At 37.4% G+C, this 18,366-nt stretch overlaps 1 protein-coding gene across 1 annotated transcript in view; it reads right to left on the reverse strand.

Moving 5' to 3' along the window:
• The window catches only part of nipblb (NIPBL cohesin loading factor b), a 62,503-nt gene that overhangs the window by 16,167 nt on the left and 27,970 nt on the right, over positions 1-18,366 (reverse strand). The window contains 19 exon segments of the mRNA XM_056466466.1: positions 1,338-1,528; positions 3,295-3,468; positions 3,561-3,651; positions 6,856-7,010; positions 7,102-7,195; positions 8,586-8,726; positions 9,287-9,405; positions 9,408-9,422; positions 9,505-9,613; positions 12,894-12,947; positions 13,051-13,083; positions 13,085-13,126; positions 13,128-13,151; positions 14,844-14,978; positions 16,606-16,701; positions 16,703-16,753; positions 16,837-16,910; positions 16,913-16,934; positions 18,002-18,104. Coding sequence (XP_056322441.1) covers positions 1,338-1,528; positions 3,295-3,468; positions 3,561-3,651; positions 6,856-7,010; positions 7,102-7,195; positions 8,586-8,726; positions 9,287-9,405; positions 9,408-9,422; positions 9,505-9,613; positions 12,894-12,947; positions 13,051-13,083; positions 13,085-13,126; positions 13,128-13,151; positions 14,844-14,978; positions 16,606-16,701; positions 16,703-16,753; positions 16,837-16,910; positions 16,913-16,934; positions 18,002-18,104 — 1,723 coding nt within the window.

An 18,366-nucleotide genomic window follows, 5' to 3' on the forward strand; every position in this document is an offset into this window, starting at 1 on the left:
TTCTGTGTCAAGCGCACGAGTAAGCTAGGGTGCAGCCTTCACGTGGTCGCAAAACCCCTCGCTGTGGCTGCGTAGCTGCGAGCCCGTTGGAGCGAGTGTTTACAAGTGTCGAGTCCAGTGAAAGAGCTCCAGGTGGAGACTTTTGTTTTGTGTTTTAAAAGCTGTTGCATGTCCGTCGGTTCCCGCATCTGAATGAGCGAGTTTTAGCTACTTGTACATTAAGATAGTGTTCAGAAAAAACAAAACACCCATGAAGAAACTCGACACAGAGGAACATAAAAATCTACTGCCAGCTAGGGTTTCGGAAGTGTTATTGCAGAGCAACACAAACAGCACACAGAAGTATAACTGCACAGCTACGCACAAGGCACACCGTGGGTCACGACGATCACTCGACACACAAGTATAAATCAGCCTTAAAGCAATTACTGCGCTCAGGTGTGCATCTCCGATATCAAAACACATAAGTTCTTGGGTTTTGGAACTGTACTTTGGCAACTGAGGATGAAGTAACATGAAAAACCAAGAACGCAAGATCACTTAAGAACGTGCATTGAGAAACAGCCAATGTGTCACCTACAAGTGGTTTGTCAAGCCCACTCACCTGCTTGAAGAACAGTATGAATTGCAAGATTGTTTTCCAGAAACATGGAGTATTGATAAAAAAGAAGTGTCTGGTGCAAACAGAGAAGATAATAGTGTGTGTCACCCACAAGTGGTTTGACAATAGGGGTGTTACCCTACACTGGTCTCAGGTTATCATGCCATCAATTCAGTTCAATTCGATATCTCAACGCAACACAGTTGGCTCTAATGGTCAGTGTGGCTTTGGCGTTATTCACAGATAAACTGCCGCGGTTACAGTCCATGTGCATAATGTGTGATAATCATCACTGATCCATGATAGATGTGGTGGAGAAAACTTGCTCTGCAGACACGCTCATGTCTGGATCCACAAGAATTACTTTAACAGCTAAGAGAGGAGAGGAAATGTCACCTCACACAAGCAGGTCAAAGGTCCACAGAGTGTGAGTCTCCTGGGCTCTGCTGTAACTTCAGTGTCAGTGAAAGACTGTCCAGCAAACCCATAAGCGGTGAATTGTAAGTAGTTGGAGTATTTTAATTACTTGCCCTTGCCTCCCTCGCCATATTAAGGTACATAGCGCATATGAAATAAGTGACATCAGTACGTAATAACCAGTTATGATCTATTACTTAACTGATACAGAATTGTCCGTGTCTGCATCACCGTGCACCGAAGAAACAATTCATTTTGACAAGCCCACTCACCTGTGTGAAGCACATTAAGAATTGCAACATGGACTGTTAATACGTACCTGTACAGGGTGAATGAGCCCCTGATTGAGCGTCAGGGCGATGACGTTGAGGGCGTAGTGTCTGACGCTGGACTGCGTGTGGAAGAAAGCCTCCAGCACCTGCTTGAGGTAGAGCTGCATGATGGAGCTGCTCATGCCGGACGAGATGTCGCCCATTTCCTTCAGGTCCTCTTTCTTGGACAACTTATTCCCTGCACAGAGCATACAGACACGATCAGACCAGAATCCAGCCCTGGATCTGCATGATTAAGACCGTCTTTGTAAATGAAAATTTTAAATAATTTTACTAATCAAAAATAAATAAATAAAAAATACTTATTAGATAATAATTTAAAACGTTATTTCTTCCTGTGATTTCATTTTTTAGCATCATTACACCAGTCACACAAACCTCCAGAAATCATTCTTTAAAGGGCACCTATGGTGAAATATCTACTTTTCAAGCTGTTTGAACAGACATATGTGCATGTATGGTGTATAAACCGTCATATTGGGGTGATATAAACACACCCAGTCCTTTTTTTCAATTTAGCAACATAAAAAACGGTGGACCAATTGGAGCGGTTTTCAGATCGACCGCAACTTTACGTAGGAGTGCGGTCCCCCCGCCCACCGAATTGATTGACAGCTGCACGTATTAAAATGTCCCGGTAGTCACGTGTATAATTATATCAACAAGAGAGGACGAGCGCAAAGCAGCCGGGAATAAAAGGTCTGTTCAGTTCGCTAGGATCATCAATCATCATCAAACGTGATCAAGAGTGAGTTTCACATGTTTAAAATGTTTTAAAACAGTGCATGTGTGTAATGAATTACAGCGATTTAGCTTAGCTTTACTTCATCAGCACAGCCGCGTCTCAGAACAATTATAAAGGAAGACGCTTCAGTCCCGGTTTGTGGACGTTAAATCAGGTTTATTTTGTACATTAATATAAGATATATCCATACAGCAGTGGAGATTAACCTGTATCCTGTCACATTTGCGTGCAAAAAGAGTGCAAAGCTAAACGGGCGCTCTGTCTGTCTGTCTGTCTGTCTGTCTGTGTGTGTGTGTGTGTCTACTGCAGTGTGTGTACGTGCGCGTGAACTTTGTGTGACCCTGCCATGCAACTGCACAATAAATACTAATTGGTAAAGTTCTTACTGTAGTATTTCTCACAAACACTACGTGAGATCTGCTTCCTTTAAGTCTGTCTGTTGTCTGACGCAGCCGCAGGAGGAGATTAAGGCACGCAGAAAGGCAAGTAGAAACGGTGGGCGGGGAGGACTAGCCTTAAAGGAGCAGTACACCAAAACGGCCACCCAGTGAAAAAATGTATAAATAGGAATTTAATAAAAGGTATAATAAAAAACCTGCTGGGTGTTTTGAGCTGAAACTTTACACACACTTTCTGGAGACACAAAAGACTTATTTTAAATCTGGAAAAAGGGCTAACCTAGGTGCCCTTTAATACACTACAGCAAAGCTTTTGTAGAAAATCAGTATTTTCTTTTAATAAATACATAAAGAAAACAGATAAACACACCTTGCATATTACATAAATGCATATAAAGAAAAGAGTATTCTTTAATAAAAAGAAAGTATTTTTAAGTATTTTTATATGCAAAATGATAGAACAGAAAATAGACTAGAACGTGAATTTATTTATATATTTATTAAAAGACATAGAAAAGAAAATAGATTACAAAATAATTCAAAACTTTTTTTAATCGCCATTATTAAACCTTTTACCTTTCATGATCAAACTAATGAGTTTTTACCAATTCATTTGATGGATTCATTTTTAATTCAGTGAGTAACCTTGCCAAATAACTAATCACGTTTTGTTTTCAATTCAGAATCATGATCTTATTATTTGATACAGAAATTCCATGATTGTCAATGTATCCTGAATGGTGCAGTTCTAGCTACTGCTGCACTGAGAACAGAAGTGTGTGTTGTATAAGTGAGACTCACACTCGCGGTCGGCCTCCTGCATTCGGGAATCCTCCTCTTGTAGATACGTCTGCAGGTTCTTCAGCACCTGAATCTTCAGATTCACTGATGTCTTCCTGTCGGCCAAGAGGGTGTTGTAGAGGTTTTTCACCTCTGTAACAAACATGAGTCCTGGGTCCTGGATGAACAGAAACCCTAGAGAAGCAAGAGATCATGGTTTTATTTATTCTGAATGCAGACAAGAATTTCAGTGTTTATGGAGAGCAGATGCAGATGCAGATGTTTACCTAGACCAATGATGGCTTTGGTTTGCACCTCCTCATCATCGTTCTTAGTGAAATACAGCAGCAGCTCCAGGACTTTGTCCTTTATGACCACCTGAAAGAGAAGACGAGAATTCATCTCATGATAACATTAGCTGAGGACATTTTTACAACATTTTAGGGTGATGTTTTTGCCATTTAAAGAGGAGCGAAAGTGCAGGACACTTTGGGATTTGGGTGGGTGTTTAAACAGACAAATACACTTTATAATATGTAAACATGTCCATCCTGCATGTTTTATTTTAAACACAAAGCTCTGTGCGTTCTTACAGTGACACCTCTGCTTTTCACTTTTGATAGCAGGTGTCACTGTTAATGTGAGGTGTCACTTTAAATGGCGTGTACAGAAGCTGATCTGGGATCAGTTTATCATGTGGAGCGCGTCCGTCAGTTACATCGGTCAGCACTCATACATGCATTCACTGATTCTGAGGTTGCATATGAAGATGATCGACGCACAGCTTTAATGCAAAGAAAGTGAATGCAGACATTTTTATATTAACTTCAGCGTGCTTTCAAGATTAAAAATATATGAGAAATACGGGAAAATACTTAATGATAGGATGATAGCGGGATAGAATAGTAAAATACGGGAGAATCTCTGTAAAAACTGGAGGGTTTACATGGAGTGTACAAAGGAGCTGCTGAAACAGTTCTACACCTCCATCGTTGAATCAGTCATCTGCACATCAATAACTGTCTGGTTTAGCTCAGCTACTAAATACGACCTCCAAAGACTATGTCGAAAAGTTCGGACTGCTGAGCGAATCACTGGTACAACCCTTCCTACTCCCCAAGAACTGTACTAATCCAGAGCGAGCAGAAGGGCTGCCAAAATCACTCTGGACCCCTCACACCCAGCACACTGCCTCTTTGAACTTTTACCTTCTGGTCGACGCTACAGAGCACTGCGCACCAGAACAGCCCGACACAGAAACAGTTTCTTTCCTCAGGCAATCCATCTCATGAACACTTGATGACAATAATTGTGGAACCAACATCACTACTTGCTATACACTTTTAATACACATATACACTTATTTAACAACACACTTTACATGCCAATTTGCACATAACAGCTGCTATAAAACAGCTATATAACGTTGTATATAGTAATAAACACGTACATACACTTGTCAATTTGTATATTTGCATTCACTTCTTACTTGTATTTTTTTAAATATATTTATTATCCGTTTTTGTCCTGTCTCTGTAATCCTGTTGCACTGTAGAAGCTCTGTCACGAAAACAAATTCCTCGTATGTGTGAACATACCTGGCAATAAAGCTCTTTCTGATTCTAATGTATGAAGTGAACAGGAAGTGTTTGTGGAACAGTTTTGCGAGGGAACGCAAAGCATCTTTGGGAGGTAATGTAAAAACTTTTCCTATCACTAGTTTTTTTTTCCCCACTCAGTTTTTTATCCACAATCACATCCCTACCGGGTCTCCGTACAACAGCATAAAACAGAGATTCTACAGGTTTTAGGAGGGCAAATGAAAGACTTTTTAAAGACCAACTAACGACAATTTAAGAAATAATCATTTTTGAAAGGAAAACAGCACAGCAATGTGTATAGAACTATGTATAGCACATGTGTCAATTACAAGGCCCGCGGGCCATTGTGGCCCGTCAAAACATTTAATCAGGCCCGACAACAAGTTTTGATAACAAAATTCAAGTGGCCCGTGCTCGCTTTAATTATTAGGTCTGGGACCATTACAATATTGAGACGCAGGTGGTGTTGTTGCACTTCACCCTGCTCTCTAATTTAGACGTTAACATATTGTTACGCTAAATGTAAACAAGGCAAAATATTTCTGGGACTAGCACAATAGCAAAAAAACACAAAGTGGACAGAGAATATCGACAATTTCAACCAAGGTGGAAAACTAAATATGTATTCAAATATTTATTCATATATTACAAGTCCTTTAAAGAAAAATAATCGAAATAATACAATTTCTTCCCATTTATTTTTATATAGGCTACCATTTATCTATAATAGCCCACTAATAAATATATTGCTTTAATTTTTTCCTCTGAAATCCAAAAGTGCAGTTGTCGGCATCGACAGTTGGCATGGACCATTTCATGATTAGGTTGTCTTTAAAAGCTAAAAACTAAAGTTTAGTAATACAATATCAGAAGCCATCTGTTGCCTGTTACAATGTGGTATATCAGTTGTTGCCTTTTTGTTTTATTATCAGTTTTTCTGAATATTAAATTGTTTTTAAAGTAAACTACTGTTCTATGCTAGCCTACTGTACTGTTTTATGCTTATATTGGTTAGAGACCTTCATGTTTTGATAGAGATAAAAGCTGCTGTGACACAAATGTGGTCCAAATTAAAATTAAATGTAAAACCTTGCTATTTTGATAAATGTGGTTTAATGAAGTGTAAGAGATGTTAAAGTTGTTAATACACTTTTATTTTCTCCAATAATTAATTTTAAAAAATGTGTATGTACGGCCCCTGACTTTACTCACAACCCTTACCAAGTTTAGATTTGACACCCCTGATGTATAGTGTCTACGAAGCACACGAAGAGTTGTTTTTATAGTAACATTTCAAAGAATTTACAGACAATCAAAATGATTCGATACACTAGATAGCACCACCGCCACTAAATTGTGCAGTGCATGAATTGTGGAATTCAAAAGCGAATGTCACCATTGGTATATTGGTGACGGCTCCCTAACGTAACACATTATAGGGCTAAACATTTTCATTGTATTACATACACAGTGCATCCCAAAACAGGTAAATCTGAAATAAGATACAATCCTGAATGCAGCAATATTGCTCTCAATCTCGTTCTCAAGCATGGTGAACACTAAAGGCGCAAATTATAAAGACAAACTTGCTTCTCTGATTTATGACCCGTTTAAAGGCTTGATTAATGGAAAAGTTGATTAAGTAACTTTAAGATTTGCAAAAACTGTACAAAATATTAATCTATTAACATAAAAAACATGTGATTAGTAATATCATCATAATACATATTTAAATTAATACAATAAACTTAAGAGTTTATTTGTTATATTGGACCATTTTCTAAACATAATAGTTTTTTAGGATAAAGACAACCAAAAATGACAAGTGTTGTGAAATTATCTGAAGAAAAAAAAAAAAAAAAAAAGATTTATAAGTCATATACAAGTACTGACCACATGTTCGACAGCCATCTTGGATTAAAGCATAATATTTCCTACAATTAAAAACCCAAAAGCCACATCCCATGATTGAGGGTCTGACCTTATTACTGCCTTTGAACTCCTCCTGGTCGAAGTCGAAATGTCTGCACAGCGCGCCGACGGTGAAGAGTGAGCGGAGCAGTGCAGGTTTATTCGAGACCAGGACGGTGCTGTTGGGGTCTTCCTGATGCTGCATCTTCAGCTTGCTCAGAGCTCCTGCATATCCAAGAAGAAGAATATTCAAGTGATTAACAGTCTGAGAAATCCCAGATCAGTTGCAAACGAATCCAAACAAGACTTTACTCACCATAGTAGCGGTTGAAACAAGACCAGACAAACTTGTAGTTATGGGTGACCCTATTGACGACTGCGCCAAGACAACTCACACAGTGCTGCACAACCTGAGGAACATAAAGATGATTGCATTATGGGAACGCTTGAGCCTTTTCTCTGCATGTTTTGGGAGAACGTATAGATTTAATTTGGATAACCCCTTTCTTTATTAGGGCTTGCCCAAATTATCAGCCCCAGTTGATCTGGATGAAGTTATATGCATTGTGTGTTTGTGTGTGTGTGCATTCTTGCATTTAAATGGTGATAAACAGTGAACACTGTTTAAAATGGTTCTGGGTTTATAATTTAGATTTATTACACGGCTGTCTGGAATACTTGATTCTGATTGGTCAGTTGCGACATTCCAAGGCATGTTATTTCAAGATGATACGTTCACATCCATATGTTTACATCCTTATTCTTATTTACATGCTTATTTGTCACGTGCCGTTTTTGACTGTCTTCTGAATAAATATTATGTCTGTTAGTCTATGCTCTATTTAACGGTTTTTGTTTCTGACAGCTATGCTTTTTTTTATGTTTGGCGCCATCTTGTGACTGAATAATGCGCAGGTTAGTGTATACTCCATCGGCTGTTTCTGTTTCTGTCAGCTTTGCGTTTTTGACTGTTTGGCGCCATCTTGTACTGAATAATGCTCAAGCTAGTGTATACTCCATCAGCTGTTTTCGTTTCTGTCAGCTTTGCTTTTGACTGTTTGGCGCCATCTTGTGACTGAATAATGCTCAAGCTAGTGTATACTCCATCAGTTGATTTTGTTTCTGTCAGATTTGTGTTTTTGACTGTTTGGCGCCATCTAGAGTCTGAATATTGTTCAGGTTGGTGTATACTCCATCAGCTGTTTTTATTTCTGTCAGCTTTGTGTTTTTAACAGTTTGGTGCCATCTTGTGACTGAATAATGCTCAAGTTAGTGTATATTCCATCAGCTGTTTGGTGCCATCTTGTGACTGAATAATACTCAAGTTAGTGTATATTCCATCAGCTGTTTGGTGCCATCTTGTGACTGAATAATGCGCAGGTTAGCGCATACTCCATCAGCTATATTCGTTTCCTTCATCTTTGCATTTAACTTAAGTTTCAGAAAAATGTTTTGTGTCTAATTTTGAGTCTAATTGTTATGTGTTTTAGCAAGTAGCTGTGTAATAAACAGATATAATTTTGGTTAAAATTATCAAAAATTGCCGGTAGGTGGCAACTTTTTAAAAAAAGACTGGCAGGTGTTAAGAGTTAAGAGGCTATATCTTTATCTATCATGTGCTTTTTCAATTAAAAACTTTGCAAATTATTACATTAAAGGACAGCTTTGTTACAAAATGCAAATAAAATATCTATTTCATTTGAAAAAAGTAAATAAAATGAAATAAAAAGAGGGTTTGCTTTGGCCTAAGCTGTTGTTAAACCTGTCCCCAGATCTGCTGAATCTGGCACTTCAACTGACCGTCATGCCATATTTGATGATGAGTTTCATCAGGTCTTCTTCGATAGTGGTGAGGAAGCTTTCACTCGGATGGTCCATCAAAGGAACAACAAGCTCCAGGATTTTCGCCACATTACAGATCACCATAAAATCACTCTGAGTCTGCAAAACCAAGAAACACAGAGCGCACCATCACTCTCTGGCCTCTAGATGGCAGCACAAACACCATTTAAAAGGGGCCTATTATACACCTTTTAACAAGATGTAAAATAAGTCTCTGATGTCCCTAGAGTGTGTATGTGAAGTTTCAGCTCAAATTACTATACAAATAATGTTTATAACTCTTTATAACTGCCTCTTTTAGGCTTTGATCCTAATTGTGCCATTTTGGTGACTGCACTTAAAATTCAAATGACACTGCGTTATTTTCAAAGAGGGTGGAGCTACAAATGTGTCAGCATAGTGGCAGATTCAAAAACAACATTAACATCCTATGCTAATGAGGGAGAGACTGCCACTATGGGCAGGGCTTTCCCCCTCTGATGACACGTCCAAAGGGAGAATGTCAATCAAATTGATTTAATTAATTTATTTTTACCATTAGAAGCTGGTTATATTCACAGACTGTTGCCACACAACTGTGTTTTAAACCCGTTATAAACATTATTTTTGCATAATTGGTCCTATTTAAATCAGTAGGGTTTTTCAAAAGCAATACTCACGTTACACTTTGTGGTCAGGTACGGCTGCATAGTCATGGCATGTTTCACCATCAGATGCGGTCGGATTTTGCTGAACAGGTATAGCGTGGTGATACAAGCCACTAGGCAATTAGACGTCAACCCTTATTCTCACAGTCTGCAAAACAAAAAGACAACAAATCTCAGGGAAAGTTCAGCTAAGGTAAATCCTCAGCTTCATAACTGAATGCAGACCGTACCAGCGAGAGACTCCTCATATTTCAGAATGTGCTCCACGAGACTGTCCACCAGCTGAGTACAAGCCTTCCTGGCCGGTTTGTAAGAGGCGTCCTCTTCTGATTTCCACAGCTGACAACAGAGATTAAATCAATGATTAGTCTTTCTGAAAAAAAGTACATTGCTTTACACATTTCTTAAAAGTAAAAGTGTGATTGTGTTTACATAATCTAACCAAAATTTCACAGCCAAAGCAGTCATTTAAACGGATAGTTCACACAAAAATTAAATGTACTCATACTTTACTTGTTTCAAACCTTTATGAGTTTAATTATTCCATTGAATTTAAATGAGATATTTGAAGAAAGCTGAAAACCTGCCAACCATTGAGTCCATGGTAAGAAAAACAAATATGGAAGTCAATGGTCACGTTTCTAACATTTTTCAAAATATCTTCTTTTGTGCTCAACAGAAGAAAGAAACTCATAAACGTTTGAAACAAGTAAAGAGTGAGTAAATTATGACAGAATTAAAATTTTTGCGTGAACTATATCTTTTAATAGGAACCAGCAGATTCTATATAAATATGCATTAATTCCTACTACATTATTTGTGATTAGGGATGCACCGATTAAAGATTTTGGTTTTACGATTATAGTCTGAGAAATAATCATCGGTATCACGATTATTATGCATTCATTAATTTCATAACATACTAGTTTAGAAAAATCACATAAAAACTCCTTTTATTTTAAATGTTATTTATTACTGCTAAATAATACAGCACAAAATAATGATAAAAAACAAACCAATAGTCTATTTCTCTCTTTGGACTTAAAAAGAAGTGATGTTTTTTATTTATTTTAAACATAAGTAATAATTTTACACTGAAAATAAATGACAGAACAATCTATAAATAAATAAATAAAAATAAGAATAAATAACCAAGCAGTATTGTCTAATATAAATCAAGCAACATATTAGCTAAGTATTTAAATGAGCTGTTGTTATAATCTGTGTTTATACATACATAACTATTTTAATATCTTGTAATAATCCAACACATATATTGTTTACATTGCACTGAAAGCCGCTACAGCGTGAGATGTTTTCAACTGGGTGTACCTAGAAGGATAACGCTTGCTTGTCACTCACTACTGGCCCGTTTCCACTGAGTGGTACGGTACCGGTCGGTAAGGTCAACTTTATCAGGCTTGGGTTTCCACTGCCAAAGGGTACCAATGGTACCAATGAGGGTACCGTCATTATGAGTTCATAATGTTTAAAAGGTGATGATAATAATTAAACATGCAGTTTTGTTCATGTTTTTTACGTTGCTGAAAAAATTATTTGCTCCATGTTTTTTTGGGCTTCTCCTTTGTTTTTTCACACTTCACTCATGTCTGTTTCTGAAAGTATCAGACGTCAGAAGCATTTCCATAATCATGCGCACATTATTATCATCAGCTCCAGAAGATTGTTATTTCTAACATAGACACGCACACGAGCTCTCTTGAGAAAGTGAAACCGCTCATGCTTTAGATGGATGGCCTTGTCAACAACAATGGGGCACAGGGTAGATTCTGTTCTTCTTCTTGGCTTGTGGCTGTTCATCAAGACGACGACAAGGTTTGTTTTGAGCTCGGGTCGACCATGGCTCATTATTATATGTATATATTTTTACGGTGTAATGTCCTGGCTGTGTATTTAAAAATGGAGCTTCCTTTGTTTCATTCTCCTCCTTGGGCACGAGCTAGTGACGTATCTCTGTAAACCAATAGCATTCAGCTGCGCATCTGGCCCCGCCTTTTGGTACCCCTTTGTTATGCTAGGTACCCTTCCAAAAGGGTACCCAAAAAGTGGTATAGTATGATTAGTTTTTTGGTATCTTTTGACAGTGGAATGGCGGTAAAGCATACCGAACCGTACCTCTCAGTGGAAAGGAAATGGGCCATACATGTGCGTGCAAGTTCCCAGTTCAGTGCTGGATTCGGTTAAAATCTCCTCAAAGGAGCAGCTCACAACCTGTAAGTGTTTTTATTTGTTTAAAATTGATCATGACATGTACAGTGTCTATCATTAACGGTATGTTGTAGCAAAGATGTAAACAACAGGAAATGCTGTTGGCACCGCAAACGATTTAGCAACAAATTTATATTTATCAGTCAAAACCGCTGTAAACACACACACTCTTCACCAGAGCGTGCAGCGTCTCTCTACGCGTGTGCGACTGTGCATTGTTTCTCTATAGGCAGCTTTTCCTGCGTTCCACATCTCAGATAATGAACTCGCAAAAGATATGTGAACGATTCATATTACTTACACATGCATATTCCGAATATATGTGAAAGACGTCGTGTAACACGTTGAGTTAAAAAATAAATACAGGAGAGCTCGCCTAACTCGTGTAGCAGCAGAAAAAATAAATCAAGGCTCACACAGGTCGCATCCCACATCTAGTGATTTATTCTTCTGTCAACAGTGTCACTACAGAAAATAACTTAATCCCAGCATCAGAGAAAAATAAATATCGGTCCCACGCACATGCGCTTCTCGTGTTACACACGTCTACACACTGTTGACCACACACAATGATGATCTCTCTTAAAGGAGCCGCACCTCATTTTCACTCGTTACAGACAGTTGTCAGATTTTATTTTTGAGAGAAGCATGAGGTTGACTGACTGTTTACACAGCACAAAAAAAACGCATGCTTGTGTGGGTGTGACGTGGATCCATGAATCAAAGCAACATAATGATAGATGACCAATCAGAGTCACTTGAGGGCGGGCCTTTCGGAGGAACTAGGGAATATGACAGTCGTTTTCATGTTAGCTGAGTAGCTGTATATAATCAAAGTAAGATATATAGAAAAGAACGTGATTTCCTTCAAGTGAAACATGAGCACACATTGCTTTGCATCTTATAAACACAACCAAGCCTTAAAATTACATTCTGGACCACCCCTTTAAATTATAATAGCTCCTTATAGAAAGAGCAGAGGAATGGATTTGAATGGAAGACAACATGAGAATTCGGTATCTCTGAATTGAATTGAGCCTGTCAAGTATGGTTTTACCCCATACTAAAAATTGGTTCCCTCTGCTTTTAATCCATCTAAGTGCACACACATATACATATATTGAATGAGGAGTGAAGCACACACACCTCAGCTGGGTATCAAAGATGGAGAGAGTGTGGTTCATCACCTCCCCCCATCTCCAATTCCTGCCAGGACCGGGAATCAAACCAGCAACCTTTGGGTTACAAGCCCGACTCAGAAACCATTAGGTCACAGCCGCCCCAAAAGCTGTATATTTTCAGTTACTGATTCACATAATCTCTAAATTAAACTAAAAACTACCTAACATTGGAACAACGAATCTGAATTGTCCCATAATGGGCAACTTACATTCTGAAGCAGCTGCTCGAACCAGTCGTAACCGGAATCCCTGCAGGCAGCGACCTGAGAGACAATAATTACGTCAGCGGGGACATATTGTGTTCTTAAACTTAATGTATTACAACACACGTTTTGGGGTTCTACAGATGAGTTTGCAGGTCCTTACCACGTCTGTGATGTGAGAATCGGTGTGCGTGTCATGGCTCTTTATCGTGATTGGGTGTAGGAGTGAACCAGAGCTTTCTGAAAGGTTTCATTCACCAATTTCTGAACAAGAGAGCAAAATAGATTTCTTAGTTATAAGGGCAATATTATATATTTTTATAAAGCAAAAAATATATAAATGTTGAATAGCATCATTGATATACCAATTGAAATCAAAAACTTTTTAAAGAATTTATATTTCAGTCGATATTTGTCCTGTTTCACATTTTTTCTGAGCAAAATTTTTTTTGACTAAAACATTTTTACCAATAGGTTCCTATTACCAAAATATTAATATAACAATAGTTTAGAAACCAAAATATTGTCAAGTATATTGAGAACAATAATTATTTGATGACATATTAAAAAGACTTTAAGAATATATATATATTTTTAAATTATCATTTTAAACTTGGCACTGAACCATAAAAGACAAATTATTTAAAGGTGCAGTGTGTGAAGTTTGACACTCAGTGGATGAACTAGGTATTGCACTACTGGTTCAAAAACACACGCAAGCGCAGGTTGCCAGATTGACGACACCAACAGCAGTGTACCTGACTGCCTAAAGGCTGATTTAAATCGTGTTCTAAATAAAAGCAACTGCACGCGATAGAAGGAATATTTTCCATAATAAAAGAAGTTTCTGTCCTAACCAACACCTCGAGTTGATATTTTAGAAATGGCTTCTATTTCTTGCAAGCTGAACAACAGCATAAACTGACAATGATCACCTCAGGTACACCTCATGTGTTCTTTACTCGGTGTTAAATGCTAATAATGTGAGTGTGAATGCCATTTTACATGACATGTATTGGCCATATACTGAAAGCAGCAGCAGATTGTACACCTCAGATCTTCAAAATAAAACAAACCCTTTGAAATTGAACTCAGAACCAGTGACTCAGTGCATGCCAACACATATCAGTAATTCAGCATCTACATTTAATAACGTTAAAGAAGTTTATAGTCTTAATTTTGATTATAAACCTTACCATTTGTTATAGTACAGTAGTGCCCTATTCTGTGGTTTTGAATGGCTGCCGTGTTCGTCTGGGGGCAAACAGCCAATTGCTTATCACTGCAAATCTCATCACGTAGCATGTTTAGGACACAAGGTTACAATGTAACCTGCTTACCTAATGTTTACGTTCGTAATATTATATTATTTGCTAATTAATAACCTGAATCTGTGTCTCATTTCATCAGAGGTGGCATTTCGATCGGCGACACATTCTTGAGAGTCTTCCTGACTGAAGGAATGAATGAAATATTGGTTTTCCACCAGAGCAACATGGGGGTGCTGAAATATAATTGGGCTAACTGTCTATTGGGTGGGTTAAAAGAACCCCAAAAAGGCAGCCACCACATAACTCACATTTTCAAAGCAGAATATCTGACTTCGGCATTGTTTTTCAGATAAACAAGAATGTTCACTTAGCATGTTTCTTAAATATCTACAAACATATTATAATATTTTATGCTTTAAATAGAGTCAAAAACTTTCATACAGCACCTTAAGCATAAATACGCTTTCTATGCGTACAAAAAAAAATCACCTCTGTAAAATATTTGATGCATCCACCAAACATCTCATCTTTGACCTAATATAAATGACTAATTACTTTGATTAAAATACTTAGATTTTTTTTCATTATCAATTAATAATAAATGATCTCCATAAATTAAATACAGCAAACAATGCATTTATTTACATGGATAAACAGACATTTAGAAGAGAGAAGCATGACAAACCTTGATGCCTTCTTCGTCATTGACCCTCCTGATCATCTTCACACACATTTCTGTGACCTTGTTGAAGGTGGGCTGCTCCAGACAGATGTCTCGCAGGATTTTAATAACTCTTTTCCTCACGCTGATGCCCGTGTCCTGAAGAAAACACATGCATCAGTTTAAATCAAAATGCAAAACAATTGGTTTTCACTGTTAGCAGGATATAACTGAGTGCATTACATTTACAAAAGAGCACAACAGAAGATTAGAGATAAAGTACAGGCAGTCCGTTATTTTTGCAACATAAACCCTGGCAGACTGACTAATATAAAGCAGGAAATGTTCTTTAAGCGGTTTATTTCATAGATGAATGTAAAATAATGGCATGTAACAATAAATGGCATGTATTGGATGTTTAAAAGGTGTTTTCAGGCCTGATGCCATATGTATTTGGCAACAGTTTAGCAACCAAAATTAAAGTATGAGTTATATATATATATATATATATATATATATATATATATATATATATATAAAATGCAAAGAAGGTGACACGGTGGCTCAGTGGTTAGCACTGTCGCTTCACAGCAAGAAGGTCGCTAGTTCGAGCCCAACTGGATCAGTTGGCATTTCTGTGTGAAGTTGCAAGTTCTCCCCGTGCTTGCGTGGTTCGCTCCGGTTTCCCCCCAGTCAAAAGACATGCGAATTGAATACACTAAATTGGCCATAGTGTAAGACTGTGAATAATTGTGTATGGGTGTTTTCCAGAGCTGGGTTGCAGCTGGAAGGGCATCTGCTGTGTAAACATTTGCTAGATAAGTTGGCTGTTCATTCCCGGTGGCGACCCCAGATGAATAAAGGGACTAAGCCGAAGGAAGATGAATGAATGAATAACGGAAAATAACATTATTTAAGCTGAAATTATTTTACTTCATGAGGAGAAAGAGTCCGCTTACTTCAAATAATAACATTAAAATGTCAAGGAAATATTTAAAAACACATATCGGAGAAGCATTTTCGGAGTCATTATGCAAAACGTTGACTCTAAAATGACACATGCAAAACAATTGGTTTTCACAGCTAACTGGAAATAACTGCATGCATTACATTTACAATAAAGAGAATTCTGACATTATTTTTTCTGACATAAGGAGAGCCTTTTAGCTTAGCTTAGCTAAAAAGATTAGCTTAGCTAATGAGATTAGAGCACTTACATCTCTTCTGGTATTTTCTAGGTCGATTTAACTAGGAATTACACTTTCATTCTAATATAATAATCAAGAATGTACAATGCTGTTCCAAGGCTGCAACAGGTGCAGTGATGTTATACACGGCGGTGTTATCTAGTTATTTAGCTGGAAACTATTTTCAGGTGCCATGTAATATCATTGCGCCTGCTGCAGCCATGGTACCGCAGCAAAGTTCCTTGATTATTATGCCATATTTTTAATATAGTTCCTAGCCATATAATTGCAACTATTCATTCAGGAGCCATTCTTTAACAGGGAAATTTTTTTGTGGAAGATGCTAATGGTCTAATACAATTCAATGATTCATACTAAGCTAAGCTAAAAGTGCTCCCGCCAGACCCAGAGATCATCAGAATGGATTTAAAAATGATAAAACTCATCTTTTTAACTCTAGAAGACTTGTAAAACTGTTTAAAGACAAAACTTTTAAAGACAAATGTTGAATAAACAGTTTTGAGTTATTATGCAAAAACCAAGTTGACTGTAAAATGCTGCAATTCTGATTTGTAAAAGTGCTCAGAAAAAACACAAACCAGGATGCGCTCGATCAGCATGTCGTAATACTGTTCAGTGAGCTGCGGTCGGCTCAGAACGAAGCGTCCCAGCAGCTCGACTGCAGCTTCTCTCACCACTGGTGGAGTTGTCCATCAGTCGGCCATGAACGCCCCGCTGCATGTCCAGCTGCAGAACATTAGAAAAAGTGAAATACGAGAACACCAAAAGCTTTAGACTTCGCAGCAGAATTGTTTGCTACAGCACTTCACACGCGCAAGAATACTTGGGATCCACTGCCACACTTCAGAAAGACACTTCATCGCTTTAGTTCTCACTGCAATGCACTTTCACCGAGAACTCTCAAGATCTGCAGGTGAAAACGAGGTGTGTTATTGAGATACAATAGATTTCATTTACATTATAATGTAACACTTTATTCAACTCAATGGTTATCCAAGGATATCTATAGATAAGTAAAGAGTATTTTATTTTTTAAGTCACATTTTTTAACATCTGACAATTGCTGCACTGCGAATGTACAGAGGGGTTTGGGGGGGGGTTGACTCAAATTAAGCTTGATCCCCCCCGAAGGACATCAAAACGAGATGTATGGAGGGGAGGTCAGCCCTTTAATAGTAACAAATGGCTTTCTCTGATCTATATCTTAAATACTGATTAATTGAAAATGTATAATATAAATATACATTTGATCCCCCCTAAAATGGTCTATACCATTGTGAATGCCTAATTGCGCCAATCAATGCTAGAAAAAATATCATTCAACAGTCTGAACTGGCAGTTCTAGAGCACCAATAGACATCTTAAGTATTCACAAAACACGTGTCTTGTAAAATAGGTGTTTATATCTGCACGTAGCCTAAAAATAAGAAAACTAGACATAATTTGTATAGTTTGACTTACAGCAACTTCTAAAATAGTCACTAAATATCCCCAAAACCCCAAACCTGAAAAAGTATACATTTCATTAATAAATTAGATGTAATTTAAATGCATTTATGAATTTGATTCACTGATGCATGTATTACAAAACAACTACTACAAAAGTTGACCCCACCCAATCGTCAATGTATAATTCGCACACTGACGAAGTCTTATAATGCATCTAACGTGAAGCAGTTCATTCTGTAATTCTCTGAATTCAGTTAACAGTCAATTTACAGTAAGTTCAATTTATATTTATGTGTAACTTAACCTAACAGAAAATATAGTAATAACATTTTTAAATGATCACAAAAAAACATTTTACTTAACGCTGTATAATAACTGAACAATAAAGTAGTATCTCTAACAAACAAACATACAATTAAATAAACCCATAATAACAAAAAGGCAATAAGAGTAAAGAAACAACGTCTTCAGAAATATTGAGATGCAAACAGAATAGAAAAACTGGGAGATGTGATGACCACTGACCTGTGTGGAGTAAATATCAAAGCTCTGTGCAAACGGCCTCATGGAGGCCAGATATCGCACAATGAGACACGAGTCCTCGTAGTCCACAGTATCCGAGTTTACTCTGATAAAAAAAAAAAAAAATGCACAGCAAATGGTTAAACACTTCTAAATATAGACAAAACAACTTTCACAAGTTAAAAACATTTATTAAAAGTTGAAAGTTGCCCCGTTATGCTATTCTAAGGATCCTAATTTTGTTTTGGAGCCCTGAAAATAGATTTATAATAATCGTAATAATAATAATAAGGTTTAAATAAGGTTTACAGCCATTTAAGTGTAAAAAAATGCTCACATTTTCTCATTATTATGCATTGTAGCATCAG

The sequence above is a fragment of the Danio aesculapii genome, chromosome 10, assembly GCF_903798145.1.
Source record: "Danio aesculapii chromosome 10, fDanAes4.1, whole genome shotgun sequence".
Lineage (NCBI taxonomy): Eukaryota > Metazoa > Chordata > Actinopteri > Cypriniformes > Danionidae > Danio > Danio aesculapii.